This window comes from Nicotiana tabacum, chromosome 13 (genome assembly GCF_000715075.1).
Source record: "Nicotiana tabacum cultivar K326 chromosome 13, ASM71507v2, whole genome shotgun sequence".
NCBI classification, from domain to species: domain Eukaryota; kingdom Viridiplantae; phylum Streptophyta; class Magnoliopsida; order Solanales; family Solanaceae; genus Nicotiana; species Nicotiana tabacum.
In genome coordinates this window covers 28,356,445-28,379,373 of record NC_134092.1, presented here as the reverse complement: position 1 = coordinate 28,379,373, position 22,929 = coordinate 28,356,445, and the positions used below count along the sequence as shown (strand labels likewise).

Below are 22,929 nucleotides of genomic sequence, written 5' to 3'. Positions count from 1 at the left end.
CTTGTATTAACTAGTTTAATAACGAGGAATTTCCCATAACTATCTTGAATCTGCCTGATTGAGCAAAGGTCCATTGCCTATTTTCTTCTGCCGCATTCTCAAAATATAGTACACTAGAATGCGAAGTTACTCGTGAGAGCTAGTGGTTACAACAACGACATACACAGTGTAGTCCCACAAGTGGGGTGTGAGAGTAGTTGTTAAAGAGAAATATTATTTGGATATCCGTGTTCATCATTTTAATCGGACATATGGTTCGTAAATTATCTGCGAATTCAAAAATTTGATGTGTTTCTTGTGTAACACAGGCTGGGAATAGATGAGGACCTCGTGGCATTGCTTGGAAAGTATTCCCCTGTAAGTGCAGTTTATATTATCGACTGCTGTTTATATTAACTAGTTTTCTCACTATTGTGGCTTCTCATTCTGCTATTCTGGGGAGCATTATAAATAGATTCCATCAGACAATGCTTGTCAAATGAGGGATAAAATGCTTCTCCGCGAGCATTCATGTTATTCTTTTCCCCTTTTTTTAAGATATTGAATGCTGAATGAGCAGCGATCTACTTTTAAGCTTTAAGGGAGTTTAGTCAATGACCAGGTTATCGGAGAAGAATTGAGTTCTTTGCCGGTGCCCCCCCCCCCCCCCCCCCCCCCCCAAAAAAAGTCTTTGACTTTGTGCCCCACGGACTCTCCTTTTGTCGCAAGGCGTGGCATTAGATAAAGGGGAATCCATATAGGAGCTAGTCGCTTATATCCGAGACATAGCCCCAGGGTTAAGGGGAAAGATGTAGATCAATCACCCTGCGAATAAACAACTACATAGAGGTTCTCCACTAGTCTATATATTCTTTGATTTCATTGCCCTCGTATTCCAGATGAAGTCACCAAATTTTATCTTCATGTGGCTCTCAGATTCCTGTAACATATGCCGGTGGTGTCACTGTGATGGCTGATCTGGAGAAGATCAAACTTGCAGGGATGGGGCGTGTGGATGTAACTGTGGGCAGTGCTTTGGATATTTTTGGAGGTAACTTGGCATACAAAGACGTCGTGGCTTGGCATGCTCTGCAGGATCCCTTGGCTGTCTAATCTTTACTTCCAATTGTTTGTTCAGTCTGGATTAGAGCTAATATCATTACGAGGGAGTAATTCAGATTATACGTTTCTCTATATCGTGGGATATTACATGAATTTTGAACTCGAATTCGTTTTGCCCAGAAAGACCTGTTGTGTAGTTTCACCTAGTTACTTGCTATGTAATATTTTGATGTTGAATTACATTAGCATTGAGGTAGTTTGGGATTAGACATGAGAACAAAAAAAAAAATGGACAAATAGGGAAAATCTACAATGGCAATTTATCAAACTGTCGATTGGGTTAACTCCCTTATCGTACCTTATTTTGTCATGCTTTTGGCACTGAGTGAGTGGAAGTGAAACAACTAGTAAGTTGATTTTCTGTTTAAAATGTTGAACAAGTAGAGTAAAATTTAAAGAAACGAGTAAGGTAGGCATTCATCATCATCTAAACGTATGAGTTTACTAGTTTCTGAATGTATTCCATGTTATTTTTATAAAACTTGGATAAATATAATAATGTTAAACTACATACGTTAAGAGACCAAATCTCAAATTCAAAATGATTGAATAACCTTCTCTATATGAAAGATGAACAATTACATTAACTTAGTTATTATTATTTGTAATCACATTTTCTCTAATTTATGAGGTAAATACGCCACTTGGTTTTCAAGAAGGTTATGTTATTATCTCGGAAGAAAACTAAAGTAACAAAAAAAACTTCAATAATTAAGTCATTGGCGAACTACATATACCAAGTATAATATCGAAAAAAATTCTGCCTTGTGCTAGACACATTAACTTATTGAAAATCTCCACGTGCATATATTCCATAGATTTCAACAAAGAAAGATCATACATGAGAGGGTTATAATGACAAGAATTTTGAATTTAAAATGTACCCATATTATCAAATTAACCATAAGATAGATGTATATGAGGAGGCCTTTTTTGGCAATACCAAACTACATAATCAAATAAGAAATTATCCTAGAAAAGGAATTTTTAAAAGCTGAGCCTAAGAAAATACATTCAACTTAGAAAGACGCCTACCACATTTATATTGATGCACGTCACGTAAGGCTGGTGGAGAGGTATATCCAATTATCTACAAAAGCAACACACTAATTGATTTTCCCCATCAAAATAAAAATTTCATAATCACAAACTTGTTGAAGCAAACTTTAACAACTTATGTGCGAGAACAAACTCTTAAACAATAATTAAACAACATAATTTACACGATAAGTAAGAAGCAAGAAGCAAAAATGAAAAAAAATTTAACTGAAAAGAATATGCACGATAAGAAACAATCGTTTGTTCTCTCTCTATATATATCCTCCCAAAGTAGTCTAGAAAAGATTTAAGGCACTCAACCAATGTTAAAGAGTTCATTCACGCTGCAAAGGAGGAGAACATAGTGAATTTCTCGCTCACTTCTTATATTACATAACTAGTATTAGCACCCACGCAGATGCGCAGACATTAACCATGTTAAATATTTGAGTTATTTGGGTTATATGTAAATAATCTTAAAATCTAAACCTTTTCGATAAATATAGATAATCATTGGATATTAATTAAGAAACACTATATGAAAATGATTAAACATTTCTCAAATCTCCTAGTTGTAATTCTATTTTTCTTTTGTTTGGTACCATTTTCGTCGGTGTCATTGGATCTAAAAAATAGCCAGGAAGCAAAATAATAACTCATATTTATAGCAAAACAATCAAAGGTTGAGACTATGAAGGACTCTTTGGATACGACTTGACTCTTTTACTACTACCTGAACTCTTATTTGGTGTGTTGATATTTTTCAAAAAGTATTTTTATTTTAAAATTTCAGTTTCTAAAACTTTATGTTTCAACAATAATTATTTTTATAATAATGTAAGTGAAAATATTATCCTTAATTCAAAACTCATTTTAGTCGGCTATCTAAAATTTTAAAATTCTTTAGCCAGTGATTTTTTTCTAGTATGACTCCATTTTGATATTTGACATTAACCATGTTAAATATCTGAGTTATTTGAATTATATGTAAATAAACTTAAAATTTAAACCTTCTAGATAATTATAGATAATCGTTAGATATTAATTAAGAAACACTACATGAAAAAAGGCTAACATTTTCTCAAATCTCGTAGTGATAATTTTATTTTTGCACCATTCTTATTGGTGTCATTGGTACCTAAAAATAGTCACAAAGAGAAATAATAACTCGTATTTATGAGCTATGGCAAAGCACAAAGGTTGACACAATATGAACGATTCTTTGGTTACGACGTGACTCTTTTACTACGACTTGAATTCTTATTTTGTATGCTATTATGTTTAAAAAAAATATTTCTATTTTGAAATTTATATTTCTAAAACATTATATATATATTTCAATAATGATTATCTTTATAATGATGCAAGTGAAGATATTATCCTTAATTTAAAATTCACTTTAATCGGCTATCTAAAAATTTAAATGATTCTTTGGCCGGTGAAACTTTATTTCAGTATGACTCCATTTTGAGTTTATCGATATCTCTAGCAATAGATTTTGAGTTTTGAATACCCTACATATACAGATGTTTTGTTCTTTGAATCATTAAATGTTAGATTAATTGATTGTTATTATATAACATTGCATATATTATCTTAAAATTGCCAAGTAGTTTTTTCTCGACCACCATACTTGGCTTAACCTCAATGCAAATTACTTAAACTACATTTAAATTCAAATTCGAATATCATATCAGTTTGTTAGTAATTGTGATTTTTTTTTAAAAATGACACACAATGTAAATAAAAAAGAATATTGTAAGATATCTTTATCTTATAATCTATGTATTTGAGCTGAAAACAATATTTGAAATCGATGAGATCGGCTTCAAAAAAGTTTTACACTCAACAAAAATGAGACAGATTAAAGAAATTTGTGGTCGTCTCTTATTTCTGGTTTTTAGATTTTTCATGCATTGTTTTCTATATTTATTTTCTTTTATCTTATTTTTTATGTCTTTCTTTCTTTTGTTACAAAAAATTAATTTATTTCGTAATAAAAGGATGAGTTTTAATAGAAATTGTCTACATAAAAACTTTATTTATATTTTTAGTCTTTGGTTGAAATTCTGTCATATTTTTCTTTTGGCTTTATCTTATCAACCTAAACAGGTGCTCACCCAACGACTTAAATTAAAAAAATTAAGGATGTGTAATTTATATATAATTCATATATAACATGTGTATAATCGCGTATTGTCGGTATATCATCTATGTATATTAGCTATAAAAATTAAACAATAAATCTGATCGGATATTTATGTAATAATCCATAAGATTTCGGTTTCTTGATTTTATCTATGATATGACTTCTATTATAATTATTTTAAAAACTCTCTACTAAAATTTAAAAATATCTTATCTTTTATTTTAAAAATTATATTATAAGTTAAAAAATAATCCCATTTCGAAATAATTTGTTTATATTTTAAAAATAACTATTTCACGTCATACCAATTTATTTTTTAAATATACTTTTTGTTACACTTGAAAATCGCTATAGAAATTATCAATTAGAAACCAATATCCCTCTTGTTGAATTCGAGAAAAAAGATCTTTCACATAATCTAATGATTCAAAACTAATATTCTTCAACCAAAAAAATACTATACCCTTGCAATGTTGGTTTGACTGCAGTTAAATGAAGAGTTTGCGGCTTATACCCTTCAATTCCTATAAGGCGTTAAATAGAAATTAATGATAGCAATTGTATAGCCAAAGTTTTGTTATTTATTTTATGTCAATTTATACAAATTGACTCTTCAAACAAACATTTTTCAAAAAGGAAAAAAAAATAACTTGTTTTGAATATTGACTGATTTATGTAATGTTTTTTTCTCCAGCATGTAGGTTTACTTCATTATATATGTAAGTAAACTTTTATCAACTTTAAAACTTTTTTTTTGTTATCTGGATAAACATTGACGTGCATCCTATATATTATATTTATTTTAAAAGAAATTCGCTTTATTCAAATCTAGCTATAGTATTTTAAAAAACTATAATTATAGGATTTTAAATGTAAAAGAGTTTTATAGTTATATGGAATATATTTTTTTTTTTTTTGCCAGAGGTGAAGTAGTATTTAAATAATTTGAATTAAGATAACAAAAGTTCCTAATATGATTGATATGATCATTAACCGAATTAAGTATGATAACATGATAACAAAAGATAAATTTCTTTTTTATTTTAATTCAAATTTAAAAACTTTATCTATAAAGCTAAAATTATACTTTAATTCAAATCCAGTTTTTTATATGTATATGTGTGTGTATATATGTATGTATGTATATACGTAACATAGTCAAATATATAATAAAGTTACCATATACTATTGACATTTATTAGCTTGCCACTTGGCTTAACTATATATGGTAACTTTATTCTTTTAACATATATATATATAGAGAGATATAGATACCTATATATTTATACTGTTTTGTATCCGTTGAAAACAAACAAAGTGATACTAATTAAAAAAAAGTTCAACAATGATGGAAATTTACCAAATGCATCCATCGTTGAAAGGACAACAAGGATATTCAATTTAAATTAATAAAAAGCAAACAATTTTGAATGATGTGAATAGAATTTTGGTCAAGAAAATAAAAAACTCACATTCATTGACGTGTCTTCGACAAATCGCTCTCCGCTCTCTCATAATCTCTTGATACCAGTAGTGATCAGATTTTTAGCTGAAATGTTTGCTCTATCACCAAAATCATTGAATCATATTGCCTTGATATTATTTGTTTATGAAAGTAAGGAAATTTAAAATTTTGTTATCTATCAGAGTAGTCGAACGTTGTTCTTTCCGATCCTGCTATTGTCACTGAATTTTGAGGACATTCATCTTACAATATGTTTTTTTCTACTAAAATCTTTGAGATAGATAGTCTTTCCATCAAAAGAGGAAAGAACAATAAGTGAAAGATGAGATACAAATTTGAGGGAAAGGGAATGTAAAAGATGTTAGCTGTTTTTAGAAGATTATTATTGAATGTATTAATTGATTTATTTATTAACATAAATGATGGGATTATTGTCCTTTCATTTGCTTTTGGATTTTGATTAACTGAGATTTCTGTTGAAATGCGTAGCACTAAACAGAGTACAAATAGCAATTGAAGAGAATTTGGTTCATTTGTATCATTAATTGCAACTCCTCAAATTCTTATTACTGGTTGTTTTTCGTCTATCCACATTAAATGGGAGTTTATGACAGAATAAATAACAGTAGATGGTATTGCTTAATAAAAATTTGCATAAATAATACTAATATACAATTTAACATTTAATACGATGTTTTAATAGTCAATTAACTTTTAGTGGAGTTTTTGTAATTCAATCTTTAAATTGGGACTTCATACTTATAATATAGTATGATTTAAAATAGGGAATATACGTCCATTTCCTTCTGTGAAAAATTTATTTGAATTCACACAAAACATAGATACTTTAGTCGTAGTCTTCGAATCCTGTCATTGTTCTCGAACAAAGAAATGAGAAATTTACATAGAATACAATATTTCTAATACTTATTTAAATTTTCTACGACCACTTTCATAAAATTACATATAATATAATTTATTTTAAATTTATAACTTTTCATACTCCTAAAATATCTCTCTTGAAATTCTCTCACCTAAAACATCCTAATATCTCTCTGTTAAGATTCTCTCTCACTTAAAAGTATCTATTATATCAATTTTCTCCCAATTTCTCCATAGCGCCCAACTCTACCACGAATCAAGATCGAAAGGGATGGCACGTTAAGCGCACTTGACCAACTCAAATTAATAACATAAATCCTAGCAAGTGTCACTCATTTTTTCCCCACCAAGTATCCGCAGTATAATATACATAAAATAATATATATTAAAAATATACAATAATACAATGCAAAAGAACTTGGGGGGAGCAAACAGAATTTTACATTGTGGAGAGGTGAAGAAGAATCAAATTCGGGGGTAAGTCTTGGGGATTTTTGGATGGTGTATAGCATAGAGTTTCTAATAGAGAGAAAATGAAAATCTTCTAAAAAAAAATTAAAACTGATATGGCTTGATTGATACATAACATTAGGATATATGATTTCATTGATGGATTATTATGGATGATTAAGGCAAGTGGTAATCTAATGTTCTAGAAAAAAGAAGAAGAAGAAAACTAATGTATGTTTATAGTGGTAATCAATAATTAATAAATTGAAAATTTTTTAGGCACAAATTATGGATAACGTTTCAGAATAGAAATTTTCAATTTATACGGGATTCACCATATTTTTAGAGTATATTTTATATATTTGTTGTAGAATTTGTAATTCTAATATTAGTTGTAGATTATGGAATATCTTATAAATTCATAAGTAACTACAAAAAATTCCCCAAAGAAATATCTATGTTATGACATATATATTATATTTTCGATTCAAATAACCTCAAAGTTTTTTTATTGATAAAACAAGTATTTTTGTGGTTTATTTACCATTGTATATAACAAAAAAAAATATCGTATTTCCTGATTTATAAATTTCTTTTGTCTATGTTTTGAGGAGCTAATAAGAGTGTAGATTTGTTGAAGTGGAACATATCCATTATCCTCCCAGCTAAGCTTCCATTCATTCACACCGAGCACCAAAAATGTCAAATTAAAATTTCAGTAAAAATTGGTAGGACCCTTTATAATTCTTTCGTGTATTTAATACTTGTTTGTATAAACATAAACTTTAATTCATACCGAGATCTTGAATATGATAATCTTATACATAATCGTTACAGAAAACATACCTGAACCGAAGTCATTATCACGAAGCAGAAGCGGTAATTGAAATCGGTTTCTCGTCCCTTACCCTAGCTTTCGTTACCACCGCCTTTTGTGAGGGAAAAGAAGAATAGAATAGGTGGCAACCCTAATGAGTGGGGGAGGACCAATCTATAGAGGTTCATACTTAATCTGGTACGTCCATCAAGTAATCAATCTGACGGACGAGATTTGTCTTTCATTCAACATTAATTACGTGCCTTAAACCTATTGGGCCACACACACGTAGGAAAAAACTTACAGTTTGAACCTATAGTCACACTCACCAAGTGCGACTCAATAAATTTAGTGGTCTAAAGCCAAATTTTAATAAGAGATCTTAAATTTATTTTTAAATAGAGTAGATATATATGTAACTTCTTATAAGACATAAATCTTGTAACTTCAATATTATTCATATTTAGTAGGGTTAATTCAAGTTAACAAGATATCAGTCATATGTTAGCTTTAATACATTAAATTGAAACTTGTTGTAAAAAAATTATTTACTAATATAAAAATTTGAGTAGGGTTAAAAAGATAAACGGTTTCTCTTTTCTCTTCTTTTTTTTTGTTAAAATAAAATTTATACTTTTTTGACGAACTTCAATATTGTCTAAGCGGAAATATCATTATGTATCCCGCTATTAATAATTTTTTGGGGCATCAACATTTTGGAGCTCAAACAAGCAAAGGCTTTACTATAGCCTCCCCCTTTGAGCCCGGGAGTGAAGCTACACTCCGGTAAGGTTGGTCAATTGACCACTCTTCGTCGGAAAATACACTGTATATATAAGTAAAATATTAGAGTTTAAAGGTATATAACATATATTTATTATCCTTTGTCGATATTTTTTTTTTTTTACTTCTTTCAAGTTCGAACACCCCGAGCCACCACTAAGACTCACTCAAAAGAATAATAAATAAATAGATGATCATTGTCTCGAAATTTATGGTCATAGTTAACAAATTTAACAATTTTTTGAATTCATAATTGATGATAATAAAATAGTAGAAACATTTATGAGAAAACTCTCAACTAAAAAGCCATGTCTGATAAAACATCTTTTTTCCTCCATGTTAAAATAACAAAATTGTCTCAACTCGGAAAGTTAAACTGTTAACATAGGGAAAAAAATAAGAAAGAGAGGAAATAATATGAAATAGTACCATAAGCTTGCTTATTTAGGGTCGCCGGTCTATTGTTAATAAATAGTGCTTTCCAATCAAATCCAGAAATATAGCGTCGAAGGGAATGCTTAATAACTAATCCTTTGTATTTTTTATGTGAGTATTCAAACTATTGAAATGAAATACTTAACCTTAGTTAAAAGATTTCTTTATGTATTGTTCCAATTTTCTTGAATTTTCCTGAGGAAACAATTAAAGGATCAGTTCTATTAGAATTTAAAACGAGTGATATCCAACATTTAAAAACTAAAGGGGTGAATTTGAAAACCTGTTGAACGAAGAAAGAAATTATTAGAGGTCATGAAAAGAGTAATGTATATGTAAAGTTGTAAGGATGCCTTTACAAAATTCAAATATTTATCCACAGCGAACATTTTGGGACATGATGTTTGGCAAAATGACCCCACAAGGTGCATAGATTACTAGATTAGGTTTGACTTGTTCTGCTGTTAATGATGAATGGTGATGATTATGATCAACACACATGTGACATCATAATAAAGAGAGCTACTATATTTATTACTCTTTATTTCAAGAATATATTTGACCAAATATGTTTAAGAAATAATTATAAAAATTAAACTTTTATCGTCTTAAATAAGCTATAAATGAGGGTAGCACGGTGCATTAAGTTCTCGCTATATGCGGGGTCCGACGAGGGCCAAACTACAAGGGTCTATTGTACGCAGCTTCACTATGCATTTATGCAAAAGGTTGTTTCCACGATTCAAACTCGTGACCTCCGGGTCACATGATAATAACTTTACCAATTACGCCAAGACTCTCCTTCTCAAATATGCTATAAATATACTATAATATTTATATAGCTATAAACCTTTTAAAACTAGTGGTGTTAATATATATCATAATATTTGTGTGACTATAAATTATTATTATTATTAAGCGTAAAATGAATATAAAGTATTTATTGCAAAAACAACTGAAATTAGCTACGAACATCGACACTAAATCGCTTGTAGGTAAGAATTTTTTTTAAATAATATGTTGCTAAATATAATTAGCAACTAATTTTTCTGTTTAGCTACATAATTTTTCTGTCGCTAGTTTTTATTGTTTTAGTAGTGATTGTTTTCATACTTAAAAAGAGATCACTCTTCTTGTGATGAAGGTAAAAAAAAAAATAGGGTTACACAAGCTGAAATGGAAGAAGAATACTGTTACTAGTAGTTGATTTACTATATGGATATCAGATATGCATGGATGGAAAAGAAAGAGATCCTTTAAAATAATTCTTACAAAGAGCTTTCGGACAAAAAGTTGACTTATAATGTTCCCCTATAACTTTTTCATTGTCTTTTTTGTGCACCATCATCATCCATATCTCAAGAAAAAAGCATTAGATTAACTAAGAGAAAAGGATTAATTCCCTACACAGTGTGTTGGGCTTTTATGAAGTGATTCTTTCCCTAACTTTTAAAAAACATTAGTATTGTCATGGGCGGCTTTCCAACCATGCCCCATGACTCCTTTGACGTGTCCCGTGGTGTCCTGGCCAGCTTCCCAACGCCCGTTGTCACGGTCGGCCCCGTGGTCTCGGCAGCTCCAAGTGACAAGCGCGCATGTGCCTCTGTTGCCCCACCGATAGCCATCGCCAGCGCCCAGCCACAAGCAGATGCCAACAGCGCCGCGCGCGCAGATAATGCCGCGCGCGCAGACCCTGATGCTAAAGACAAAGTTGCTGCCAACAGACTTATTTCTGCTTTGTAGAAGACTAAGTCCTTTTCATTGTAAATATAGAGTAGTTTTACTGTATTTTCTTTAAATGTGATTTTCCATCTTTCATAGGTCTAGTCATGTAACTTTGGTTTATTTTTTTTAAGCATTATTAAGGGGACCAAGCAATCAAACTTCCAAGCAAGCAAACAATTCTCTGTACTGGTGTCTCCCCCCCCGATACCGTGTTATTTTTCTGTAATAGCTTTCATTCAATGCAATCAAGCTTTCTTTCATTATCAATTCTCTTTTCTGCTCTCTCTTTCAATTGATCATGACATTGGTTTTCCCGTATGGCACTGACAATCTAGTCTAGTGTACGGAGGGGACCTCAGTTGGGAGACATCAATCACACTGACATCGGTTGCTTAGCCTTACGTCGCCCTTCCAAGGAACTTCAGGAAGGCGTCACATAACGGTTGGTATCAAAGCCTAGGCTCGACATCGGACGAGGGATTACATTGCAATTACCACCATTTCTGATCATGGTGAATTATGGGGATCGCATCGCGACCCTTGAGGGAACAGTTGATGCATTACGGCCCATCGTGGAAATGGTGCCTGATCTAAAGACCAACCTAGTGCAAAGGTTAGACGACCTGGACCGTAGACTGATCCAGGCCGAAGTTGACATAGAAAACATCAGTCGCGACTCTGAAGGAGACCGGCAAATGGCAGCCATAGAGGCAGCCGAAATTTTTGGTAAATTTGAGGTCCTCCAACAGGAGCGCGCCGATGATTTAGCCAACAGGGCACAAGAGGCAGACAGGGTGACTGCCATGCAACAAACTATAGACAACTTGACAGGCCAGCTCAACGTTGTCAATGCTGCTTAACAAGGCCTGCTTCGAGGAGGTGAAAACCAAATCGGGGGTATTGTGAACCTCGCCCATGTGGCCCAAAAACTGAAAATTCCTGAGCCAAAGCCATACAGTAGAGCTCGGAATGCCAAAGAAGTGGAAAACTTCATCTTCGACATCGAACAATACTTCGATGCCGTGGGGGCCCTAGAAGAAGCTACAGGGTGATGCCAAACTCTGGTGGCGGGTGAAATACGAAGCCATCAAGGCTGGTGAAGATGCCCTCGAGACATGGGCATAACTGAAGGCAGCCATACGCCTACAGTTCTTCCCCGAAAATATTAAATACAATGCTAGGAGAAAGATACGGGAGCTCCGCCAGACCAAATCAGTGCGGGATTACGTGTGGGAATTCTCTGCGCTCATGCTGAACATCCACGACATGGGGGATAAAGACAAATTCTTCACCTTCCTGGAAGGGTTGAAACCTTATGCCAGCATGGAGTTGCAAAGACAAAGGGTAGACACGTTACCTAAGGCAATCCAAGTAGCAGAGTGCCTTGGGGATTACCAAGTGGAAGCCCGGAAGGACATGCCTCAATAGCCTGTCCGAGGAGGATACAAGGGAGGCCAGCCAAACACTGGTGGTCCTAGAAGAAGTGGAGGAGACCGAAGTACAACCAAATCTAAGGCTCCCTCCTCAAGCAGTACTAGCGCTGCTTCTAACAACAATGATCGGGGGAGGAAAACCCCCTTAGGATGCCGTCATTGCGGCGGACCACATTGGAATAATGAATGCCCACATGTACAGATGAACGCCCATCAAGATTTTGAGGATGGGACGGATGACGATGCCGATGATGCGGACCAGATCGAACCAGTTGGTGCATTCAATGCCATTGTTGGCTCTATTTCTGAGCCCCTAGCGGGAACCAGTGCTGGTATCCGTAAGAAGAAGGACCCTTGTCTAATCGCTAAGAAAGGGAAAAAGAAGGCGAACAAGAGGACTCCTCCTCATCAAGAGAGGACCTTAATGTTCGTTGACATGAAGGTAAATGGAAAGCCCATTCGGGCGATGATAGACACGGGTGCTACCCACAACTACTTAGCCTCGACTCAGGTGGAGCGCCTTGGCCTAGTTGTAGGAAAGGGCAAAGGTCGTGTCAAGGCTATCAACTCACCACCTCAGCCAGTGGGTGGAATAGCCAAAGAAGTACCGGTGAAACTTGACGGAAATGCTAGACACAGGGATCATCATGCCCTTCAAATCCCCATACGGGTCCCCTATGCTATTCCAAAAGAAACATGATGGTAGTTTACGACTCTGTGTGGATTACCGGGCTCTAAATAAAATCACCGTGAAAAACAAGTACCCTATTCTGCTAATGGCAGACTTGTTTGATAGACTGGGTAGTGCCACGGTATTCACCAAAATAGACCTGAGGATAGGTTATTGGCAAGTTCGGATTGCAAAGGGCGATGAGCACAAGACGACCTGTGTGACAAGATAAGGGTCGTACGACTTCCTGGTTATGCCCTTTGGCTTGACTTACGCGCCCGCCACATTTTGCACCTTGATGAACCAAATCTTCCAAGAATACATTGATGAATTCGTCGTGGTTTATTTGGATGACATTGTGGTATATAGACAGATACTGGAAGAATACCTGGAGCATTTGCGGAAGGTCCTAGACCGACTGCGGGAGCACAAATTATATGCGAAGCTATCCAAATGCTCCTTTGCTCAGAAACAAATTGACTTCCTCGAATATGTCATCGAGAAGGGCGGATCAAGATGGACTAGCAGAAGATTCAGGCCATCACAGAATGGCCGCCTCCTAAGGATATCCACGCCTTGAGGTCGTTCCTTGGCCTATGCAACTTCTATCGGCGTTTTGTGAAAAGTTACTCCCTCATTGCAGTGCCGCTGACAGAACTTCTCAGAAAGGTCATACCATGGGATTGGGGCCCCAAGCGGGCAGAGGCCTTCGACGCATTGAAAATGGCTATGTCTAGTAGCCCAGTCTTGGCCCTCCCTGACTTGGCCAAGCCATTCGAAGTGCAAACGGATGCCTCCGACTATGCACTTGGTGGAGTATTGCTACAAGAAGGGCATCCCGTAGCGTATGAGAGCCGAAAATTGAAGGATACAGAGCGGCGCTATGCCGCCCATAAGAAAGAATTATTGGCTGTCGTTCATTGCTTATGCCTTTGGAGGCATTATCTACTGGGAGCCCCATTCGTGGTCAAGACAGACAACACAGCCGTTAGCCATTTCATGACCCAGCCAAAGTTGAATGGTTGACATGCTAGGTGGAAGGAACTCCTAGCAAAATTCCACTTCAACCTGGAGTACCGAAGTAGGAAGACCAATCATGTTGTTGATGCACTCATTCAGAGAGCTGATCTAGCATCGGTGTGTGTACTCGCTGCCCTAAAGGGAAGCGAAGTAACCACCAGTATAAAAGACCAGATACAGGATCTACTCATCAAGGATCCTGCTGCACAGTATTTGGTTGATTTGGTAGGACAGGGCAAGACTTGCCAGTTCTACACCAAAGATGGTTTCCTGAAAGTGAAAGGGAACCGACTTTATGTTCCTAAAGGAGGAGATCTGCGAAGGACTCTTCTGGCGGAATGCCACGATACTTTATGGGCCGGTCATCCCGGTGAGGAACGCACCATGGCATTGCTTCGCCGTGCATATTATTGGCCTCAAATGGTCGATGACGTCGCTCAGTATGTGAAGACTTGTCTAGTATGCCAGAAGGATAAGTCAGACTGCTTGATGCAAGCAGGGCTCTTGGAACCACTAGCTGTCCCAAAAAGACCTTGGTAAAGCGTTTCCCTGGACTTCATCACCGGATTGCCCAAGGTCGGAGATCTCACAACTATCTTGGTTGTGGTGGATCGGTTTTCCAAGTATGCTACCTTTATAGCAGCCCCACAATATATATCAGCAGAAGATACAGCTCGACTATTCTTCTCTGATGTCATCAAATATTGGGGCCTACCTAAAGACATTGTTAGTGATCGCGACTCACGCTTCACTAGCAATTTTTGGACCCAACTCTTTAAGTGTCTCGGGTCAAAATTAAGTCATAGCTCAAGTTTTCATCCGCAATTTGATGGCCAGACGGAGCGATTCAATGGCCTGCTAGAGGAATATCTCCGGCACTTTGTGACCGGATCGCAGAAGAACTGGGTGAAGCTTCTGGATGCTGCTCAACTGTGTTTCAATTCACAAAAGAGCTCAAGTACCAACAAAAGCGCTTTTGAAATTGTTATCGGACAGCAACCGCTACTCCCACACACAGTGAACGCACCAAACATGTCAAAATCTCCTCGAGCTGCTAGCTTCTCAAAAGAATGGAAGCAAAATTTAGAGATAGTGCAGAGCTATCTTGTCAAAGCCTAAAAGCGGATGAAGAGGCATGCTGATCAGAATCGCCGCTTTGTTGAATACCAAGTGGAAGACAAAGTGATGGTCAAAATCCCAAAGCAGTACTTATTTGCAGGGGTCCATGACCCTCGCCTATTGCAAAAATATATTAGACCCTTGTCCATTGAAAGGCGCATTGGGAAAGTTGTATACTGGGTGGATACCCCATCTTGGTGGAAAATCCATCATGTTTTCCATGTCAGTCTCCTGAAATCTTTTCGGGAAGATATAGAGGATCCTTCACGAAGCCAACTCACAATACCAAGTATTCGAGATCCCAATTCAATCGGGAAAAGGCGTGCTGAAGCTATTCTTGATGATCGAGTGATTCACGCCTCAAGAAAAAATCACCAGGAGTTCTTGGTGAAATGGCAGGGATGTGATGTAGATGAGAATACTTGGGAGAGGGGAACAAACCTCAAAGCCTACAAGAGCCTGATTGATGATTACCTTGCAAGGAAGGCGTCGAGGACGTCGCCAACTCAGGTGGGAGAGAATGTCATGGGCGGCTTTTCAACCATGCCCCATGACCCCTTGGACGCGCCCCGTGGCATCCTGGCCAGCTTCCTAACGCCCGTCGCCACGGTCGGCCCCGTGGTCTCGGCAGCTCCAAGTGACAAGCGCGCATGTGCCTCTGTCGCCCCACCGATAGCCATCGCCAGCGCCCAGCCACAGGCAGATGCCAACAGTGTCGCGTGCGCAGACCCTGATGCTAAAGACAAAGTTGCTGCCAACAAACTTATTTCTGCTTCGTAGAAGACTAAGTCCTTTTCATTGTAAATATAGAGTAGTTTTATTGCATTTTCTTTAACTGTGATTTTTCAGCTTTCATAGGTCTAGTCATGTAACTTTGGTTTATTTTTTTTAAGCATTATTAAGGGGAACCAAGCAATCAAACTTTCAAGCAAGAAAATAATTCTCTGTACTGGTATCTCTCCCTCCCCGACACCGTATTATTTTTCTGTAATAGTATTCATTCAATACAATCAAGCTTTCTTTCATTCTCAATTCTCTTTTCTGCTCTCTCTTTCAATTGATCACGATATTGGTTTTCCCGTACGGCACTGACAATCTAGTCTAGCGTACGGAGGAGACCTCAGTTGGCGGACAGCAATCGCACTGACATCGGTTGCTTAGCCTTACATCGCCCTTTCAAGTAACTTCAGGAAGGCGCCGCGTAACAGTACTTATGAAAAGGGAATTACATCGAAGACATGATGAAGTGAAACTTTTCAGTGAAACAATTACTTCTTCCTCATAATGTATGATAGTGTTTGGTGGAATACAAAGTTTAAGATATAAATTTGTTTAATTTATTATATTAGTACTAGTGGAAGAATATATGAAAGAACAATCAAAAATATCGCATCAAAGTTTAAAATTTTGATAGTTAACTGAACAAATCCTTATAATCTTTAAAAGTTGTATAAAACAACATTGCAACTTGTAAGTGACTTCCAAAATTAAAAGATAGTCATATAATTAATTATGATGGATGAATATTAAGATTTATCCTTTTTAGATATTGACATGAATGTTTTGAGGTATACGTGAAGTGTTATGATATATACAAAAAAGGTAAGTTTTATGGAGTGCAAGTTTAGCGCCGAGTTAGGGGAAGCGGGCTTGGACGTGAGGCTTGGATCACAGGTCATCCCCAAGAGAGATCGACGAGGATATCACACACCGTATAGGATTGAGGTGGAGGAAATTAAGGTTAGCTTTTAGAGTTCTGTGTGGCAAGAAAGTGCCACCGATACTCAAAGGTAAGTTTTATATAGAGCGATGGTCAGACCGGCCATGTTGTATGGGACAGAGTGTTGGCCAGTTAAGAACTCACATATCCAGAAGATGAAAGTAGCAAAAATGAGGAGGTTGAGGTGGATGTGCGGACACACCAGGATGGATAAAATTAGAAATGAAGATATTCGAGAAAATGTGGGTGTGGCCCCTATGGACGGAAAGATGCGTGACGCGAGACTTAAATGATTCGAGCACGTGCGGAGAAGCCCAGATGACCCCATCAGGAGGTGTGAGCAGTTGGCTTTGGCGGGTACGAGAAGAGGTGGAGAGCGACCTTAGAAGTATTGGGGAGAGGTGATCAGGCAGGATATGGCATGACTTCAGATTTTCGAGGACATGGCCCTTGATAGGAAGGTGTGGAGGTCGAGTATTAGGTTTGTAGGTTATGAGGTAGCTGAGCATTTTTCTATTTCATACCGGGTGTGAGGCTAGTCTGAGAGGGTTTTGTCTTAGGGGTTCTAGCGATTATTGTTGTTTTCACACTATTCTTTCATTTTATAGTACCGAGCCCTATTTGCTGGTTATTGTTATTCATCTATTTACTAGTTCATATGATGTTGTTATTATTCATATAGTTTTTGTTGATGATATTGATATATTATCTCTTTTCGTTTTCTTGAGCAGTGGGTATATTGAAAATAACATCTCTACTCCCCGGAATAGGGGTAAGGTCTGCATACACACTATCCTCCTCACACTCCACTTATGAAATTTTACTAGGTTATTGTTGTCGCTATATAAAATAAAAAAATTGGCGAAGAAAATTCAGATGAACTTCATTCTACCCTAGCTCAGCCAATGCTAATAAGCACATAATACTAAGAGACATTTGAGGTTTCCAAAGCTATGGTCAAAAATTGGATAGTGATTAGTCAAACTAAGAGAGTAGTATTTCCTCCCGTCCACAATAAACAATAAGTGTCCATTTATATAATTAAGAAAAAATTCAATTTATATAATAAGTGAGTAGTATTATTTCCGGTCCATAATAAACAATAAGTGTCCATTTATATAATCAAGAAAAAATTTAATTTATTTTTTCAAAATTACCCAATTTGTACGTATCCCTAAAAAGTCTTTTACTCCTCGTATTAACTATGCTGTAACATTTAATTAATGATAGTTTAGTCACACTAACTATTTTTGTCTAGAATTTTATATTTTCTTAATGGGTGTGCCAAGTCAAATTGATCACCTATTATGGATCGGATGAAGTAATTAACATGTGAGAATTAGAAGGGTCACTAAGTTATTAATGCTGTACAGATCATATTATATTCTTTTATATATGCATGTAAAAACAATACCACACTGCCCTAAATTACCAAAGTGGGAGGCACCATCAGAGAAAAATGTTCTCTTAGAATAATGATACAAAAAGGTCAGCTTTCTAGTTGACTTGCCCTAGAAAGTCTGCCAAATTTTAGAGGTACTAAAGGGAATCCTATCCTTATAAATCCCCCCACCCCCACCCCAAAATCAAGAAGCGGGTTAGGGTGAGGGGTTTGATTATAACTCATAAGAATATTATTTCCAATAGAATCTTATTAATTTTGCATATGGTGCTTAATTATACCAAATTAATTAATACTATAAGATAACGTATTTGACTTTAATCAATTAATCATAGTTAAGTGATACTCCTTTAATAAGTAACTTTTTGGCTTCTTTATTTTGGTCCAAAATAAGTATCCTTCTACATATCAAGAAGGAATTAATTTTACTTTTCAAATTTTGCCCTTTACATATTCCATGTGTCAATTTAACAATATGCAAATTTTAATTAAGGGTAATTTAGTAAAATACTTTATTTCTCTAGAAATTAGTATTTTCTTAAGAGGTATGCTAAAAGCTAAAAGATCACTTATTATGGATCAAAGAGTATAGATTAACACTTTAATTTAGAATTCTTGAAATTAAATTAATTTGATTGATATAAACATGGAGTATAAGTAAGTATTTTTTGATACTCCGATTAATATGTTGGAGGCATATGTGCTCTCAAAAGTAGGGGAAGAAATGAAAAGGGATCACTTTCTTGGTTCCTAGTTGATGTTCTTTTGTGTGGGAGAGGAATAACTTTTGGGAGGTTAAAAAGATAGGGTATTTCTTTTCTTTTCTTTCCTTTTTCCTCCACTTTTTTCTCTTTTAAAAGGTTGTCTTTTCGAGTGGGAATATGGAACTCCACTCAAAAGCTTTATAGCAATTAAATTATGTTTGGTCCACTCTTACTTTTTGCTCCATTATGTATACATTTTATATAGTTTGCTCTCATTTCATTATCCTCAATTCTTGACAAGAAAAGGAGTTGTAGTTTTGGCTTGGATTCCATATTTGACAAAGTGTGCAAGGGTGAATCATTTGATGCCTCCTTTTTTTGGCCACTAATTCAAATGAAAGAGAAACTCTTCAGTCCAATCAAAATAAAAGTCTACTTATATATAATTTACCTTTTTTTATCCTCAGAAAACATTTTAGGATAATGTGAAAATGCATCTTTGTGCAAATAAATTTATGTCTCATTTTCAAAGATTAAAATTCTACTGATGTTGTGAATTTATTCTACTTGTGGCGCTATGCTTGCCTAATTATCAGATTTATGTGCAAAATAAGTTATTTTTGGCAACAAAGTCACAAGAAACAAGAAAATTATCCTCTATAATACGTTAGATTTTTAAATGAGTCGGTTCACGTAATCTAATATGGTGATCCAATAATTATTTATTTTTAATTTAAACGTCACATAATCACCAAGCCAATTCAGCAAATAACAACAACAACAACAACAACAATCCAGTGAATTTCCATAAGTGAAATTTGGGGAGAGTAAGATGTACGCAGCCTTACCCTTACCCTTGAAGGGCAGAGAAGTTGTTTCTGATAAACCCTCGAATAAAGAAAAGATGAAAGAAATACTGACAACAAATAATAACAATACAAGATAATTTCAGCAAAATCATATTTAAACAGATATTTTAGATATAATCTCTTATTAAACCAAGAAAAATCTCAAACATCTTGAAAAAAGGTTAAGAAAATATCGCATGAATTGTTCAAAGTGCTAAATTTTGCTTATTTGGAGCCTTGATACACATGGATGAAAGATGCATGTAACAATCAAAGAAGTGCTGCAAATGTGTATTTTACCTAAGTTTTACCACTTAACCATTTGAAACACATCGAATTAGTATTAGTCGTACTTAATAACAGAAGGAATTGGCAGAAATATGTAAAATTGTCCCTCCTAAAAAGATTATTCCAGAATAAATGGGCAATAATTGATACAAAAAATGTGGCAAGTTTTTTTATTTATATGTACTATATATTATCTTAATGTGAAATAATACTGGGTATATTGTTGTTGTTGTATGTACTATGTATTACCTTAATTTACACCGGGTTTGAATAAAAAAATTTCCCGAACAGAATCCTCAAGATTTATAAAATATATGTAGTACATATTTTTTTTTATTGCAGCATAAGGTTCTGCACTTGAAATAATAATTAATACAGGAGAATATTGGGTGGTACAAATTTGGATCAGCTACGACCACAGACTTCAAAATTCTCTAGTGAGTCACTTTGTAGAATCATTTACTTATGGTCCAATGAGGCATATATTTTACAGAATCATTCCTTTTTTCCCCGCAATCCATGCTCAAGCAAATTTGAGAGAGAATTAGATGTTTTTCTCAAAATACTTTAGTTATGCATTTGTAATCAATTTTGTTTTTTGTCAACAAGGAACTATGCACAATGAGTACTTGTGCATTATATTGGTTAAAACATAAGCGATGCATTAAAATGTTACAGAAGCGAATATAATTAGGCTTATTAATTAATACATACTTAGTTTACTCTTCGAGCTTGTAGCCAAATTAATATCGCACTCTTTTATACACTAAGAGCATGTTTGGAAAGCCACCTATGAATTGGATTTGGATATAATTACACAGTTTGACATGTTTGTCCGACTAAGTGATTATTTGGTCTGACCAAGTGATTACTTGGTCAGCATGGAATTGGGTGTAATTGGAGATGTATAATTACACTCTCCAATTCTCAAGGGGATGTGGGAATTGGTGGTAATTACTGTGTAATTACAAGGTTGCATTTTAATTTCTTTCCTTTTTATTTTAATTTTAATTTATTTTCTTTATAACTTTTTGTTTCCATTATTTTAATTTAATTTTTTATTTTATTTTTAATATTAAAATATATTTTCTTTGTACATTATTTATTTTTTATTTCTCTACCTTTACTTCTTTTCATTCCATGTAATTGCTCGTATATTTTTTTCTTATTTGTTTTATTTTCTTCATTTAGCGTAACTGCATTATTATTCTAGTTTTTCAAACTACAACTCCTAATATTAGAAATAATAAGTCATTAACAAACTTGTCATATAACGAGTGATGTCATTAAAGTAAAATTTCGTTGTTGAATGATGTTATAAACTTATTATGTTTCCTAATCTTAAGTTGTATAGGAACTTATTTTTATCATGTTGGAATTTGACATATGTTAAATTTTATTTTTTGGAATTTTGAAAGTGTGTTATATTTATGATTTCAATTTACTTGTTAAAGTAGTCTTGGCTTGTTATTTCACATTACATGTTATTCATTTATTAGTTAGCGTGATAGATTAATTTTGTCAAACATTTGCATAAAGTTACACATTATATTTATAATATTAATTATTTTATCAAACATGAATTCTATGATGTTATTACAAAACGTATATTTTTAGTTTATTAATTAATTAAACTAAATATTATTAATTAAAAATATCAATTATTTTTACAATATTAGTTATAAACAAATGATTACTAATTAGTGTATACTCAAGAAAAATATGCATCTTACATACCAAATCTAATATCATTTATACTTATAAAAAATTATTTATAGGCATATATTTATTATATTAACTTGTAAGTTTCAATAATTATTTCATTTAAAATTTAATTTATCTATGAATTACACTTGTGCAACCAAACAGTACGTTTGTAATTATACTGTAATTATGCTATGACAAACAAACAGGTCATCGTAATTACTAGGCTATCTAATTACTAGGTTGTGTAATTACTACCCTAGTAATTATACGAATTCCAATTACCAAGTGGCTTTCCAAATATACCCTAAACTTTTTCCGAAGTGTGTTTAATACACATTTTATATATACATGCATATGTACATTACATACATATACATGCACATGCTAGAGTCGGAGACAGTAAATGCACGCAATTGCACCTACTGACAAAGGCGGATAAAGAGTTGCAGCAACAGATTCATCTGAATCCAAGGTATAACTTTATGTTTAAAAATTCAATAATAATGCAACAAATAATTTGTATGCACATATTATTTTAGAAATATAATGAATTCTATTTTTCCTCTAAATAGGATAACAATTGAATTTATAAGTGGTTTTAACAATACATGATTTAATTTGATACTAAACGACAAATCAGATTGCAATTGAAACAAGTAATGGAAAAGTGAATGCAAACCGCTTAAGTTGAACAGTCTTAGCCTTTGAAGGTTAGCCACTCTCGAGCCAAAAATACTTTTATTGATAACAGAACAACAAGAGAGTAATAAGAACTTGAAGAGAATAATAATATACTGCTTTGGGATGCGTGTTACAATATATTTTATAAGTAATCAGACCCTTTTTACATAGTAGGGGAGTCCTATTTTAGGTACAATTCTATAAAAGGTAAAAATCTCTTGGTTTGCTGATTTGCCGGTTCTTTATTGATACGTGCCGAGATTCCCGCCGAAATATCCGACTGGTTATGGATATTTCGGCCTTCCGTTATTTCGGTCTTCTGTTGGTTATACCGGCAATGCTTCCTCGATCTTATTTGGGGTCAAAGTCATTTTCGGGATCATGGGCTCAATGTTCTCGAGTCCGGATATTCTGACCTCGTGTTCCGGTTTGATGAGACTCAGGGTCGATCTTCAACCCCTCGTGTTCCGAGTTCGATCTGTCATGCAATAG

General features: G+C 34.4%; 1 protein-coding gene across 5 annotated transcripts in view; it reads left to right on the top strand.

The window, feature by feature from the left end:
- The window catches only part of LOC107797505 (1-(5-phosphoribosyl)-5-[(5-phosphoribosylamino)methylideneamino] imidazole-4-carboxamide isomerase HISN3, chloroplastic), a 6,440-nt gene extending 5,071 nt beyond the window's left edge, over positions 1–1,369 (top strand). For all 5 annotated transcript variants that reach the window (XM_075227851.1, XM_075227853.1, XM_075227852.1 and 2 more), the window contains 2 exons: positions 309–357; positions 916–1,369. In XM_075227851.1, the coding sequence (XP_075083952.1) occupies positions 309–357; positions 916–1,092 (226 nt within the window). In that variant the 3' untranslated portion in view covers positions 1,093–1,369. The remainder of the gene's footprint in view (positions 1–308; positions 358–915) is intronic.
- The last annotated feature ends 21,560 nt before the right edge of the window (positions 1,370–22,929 follow it).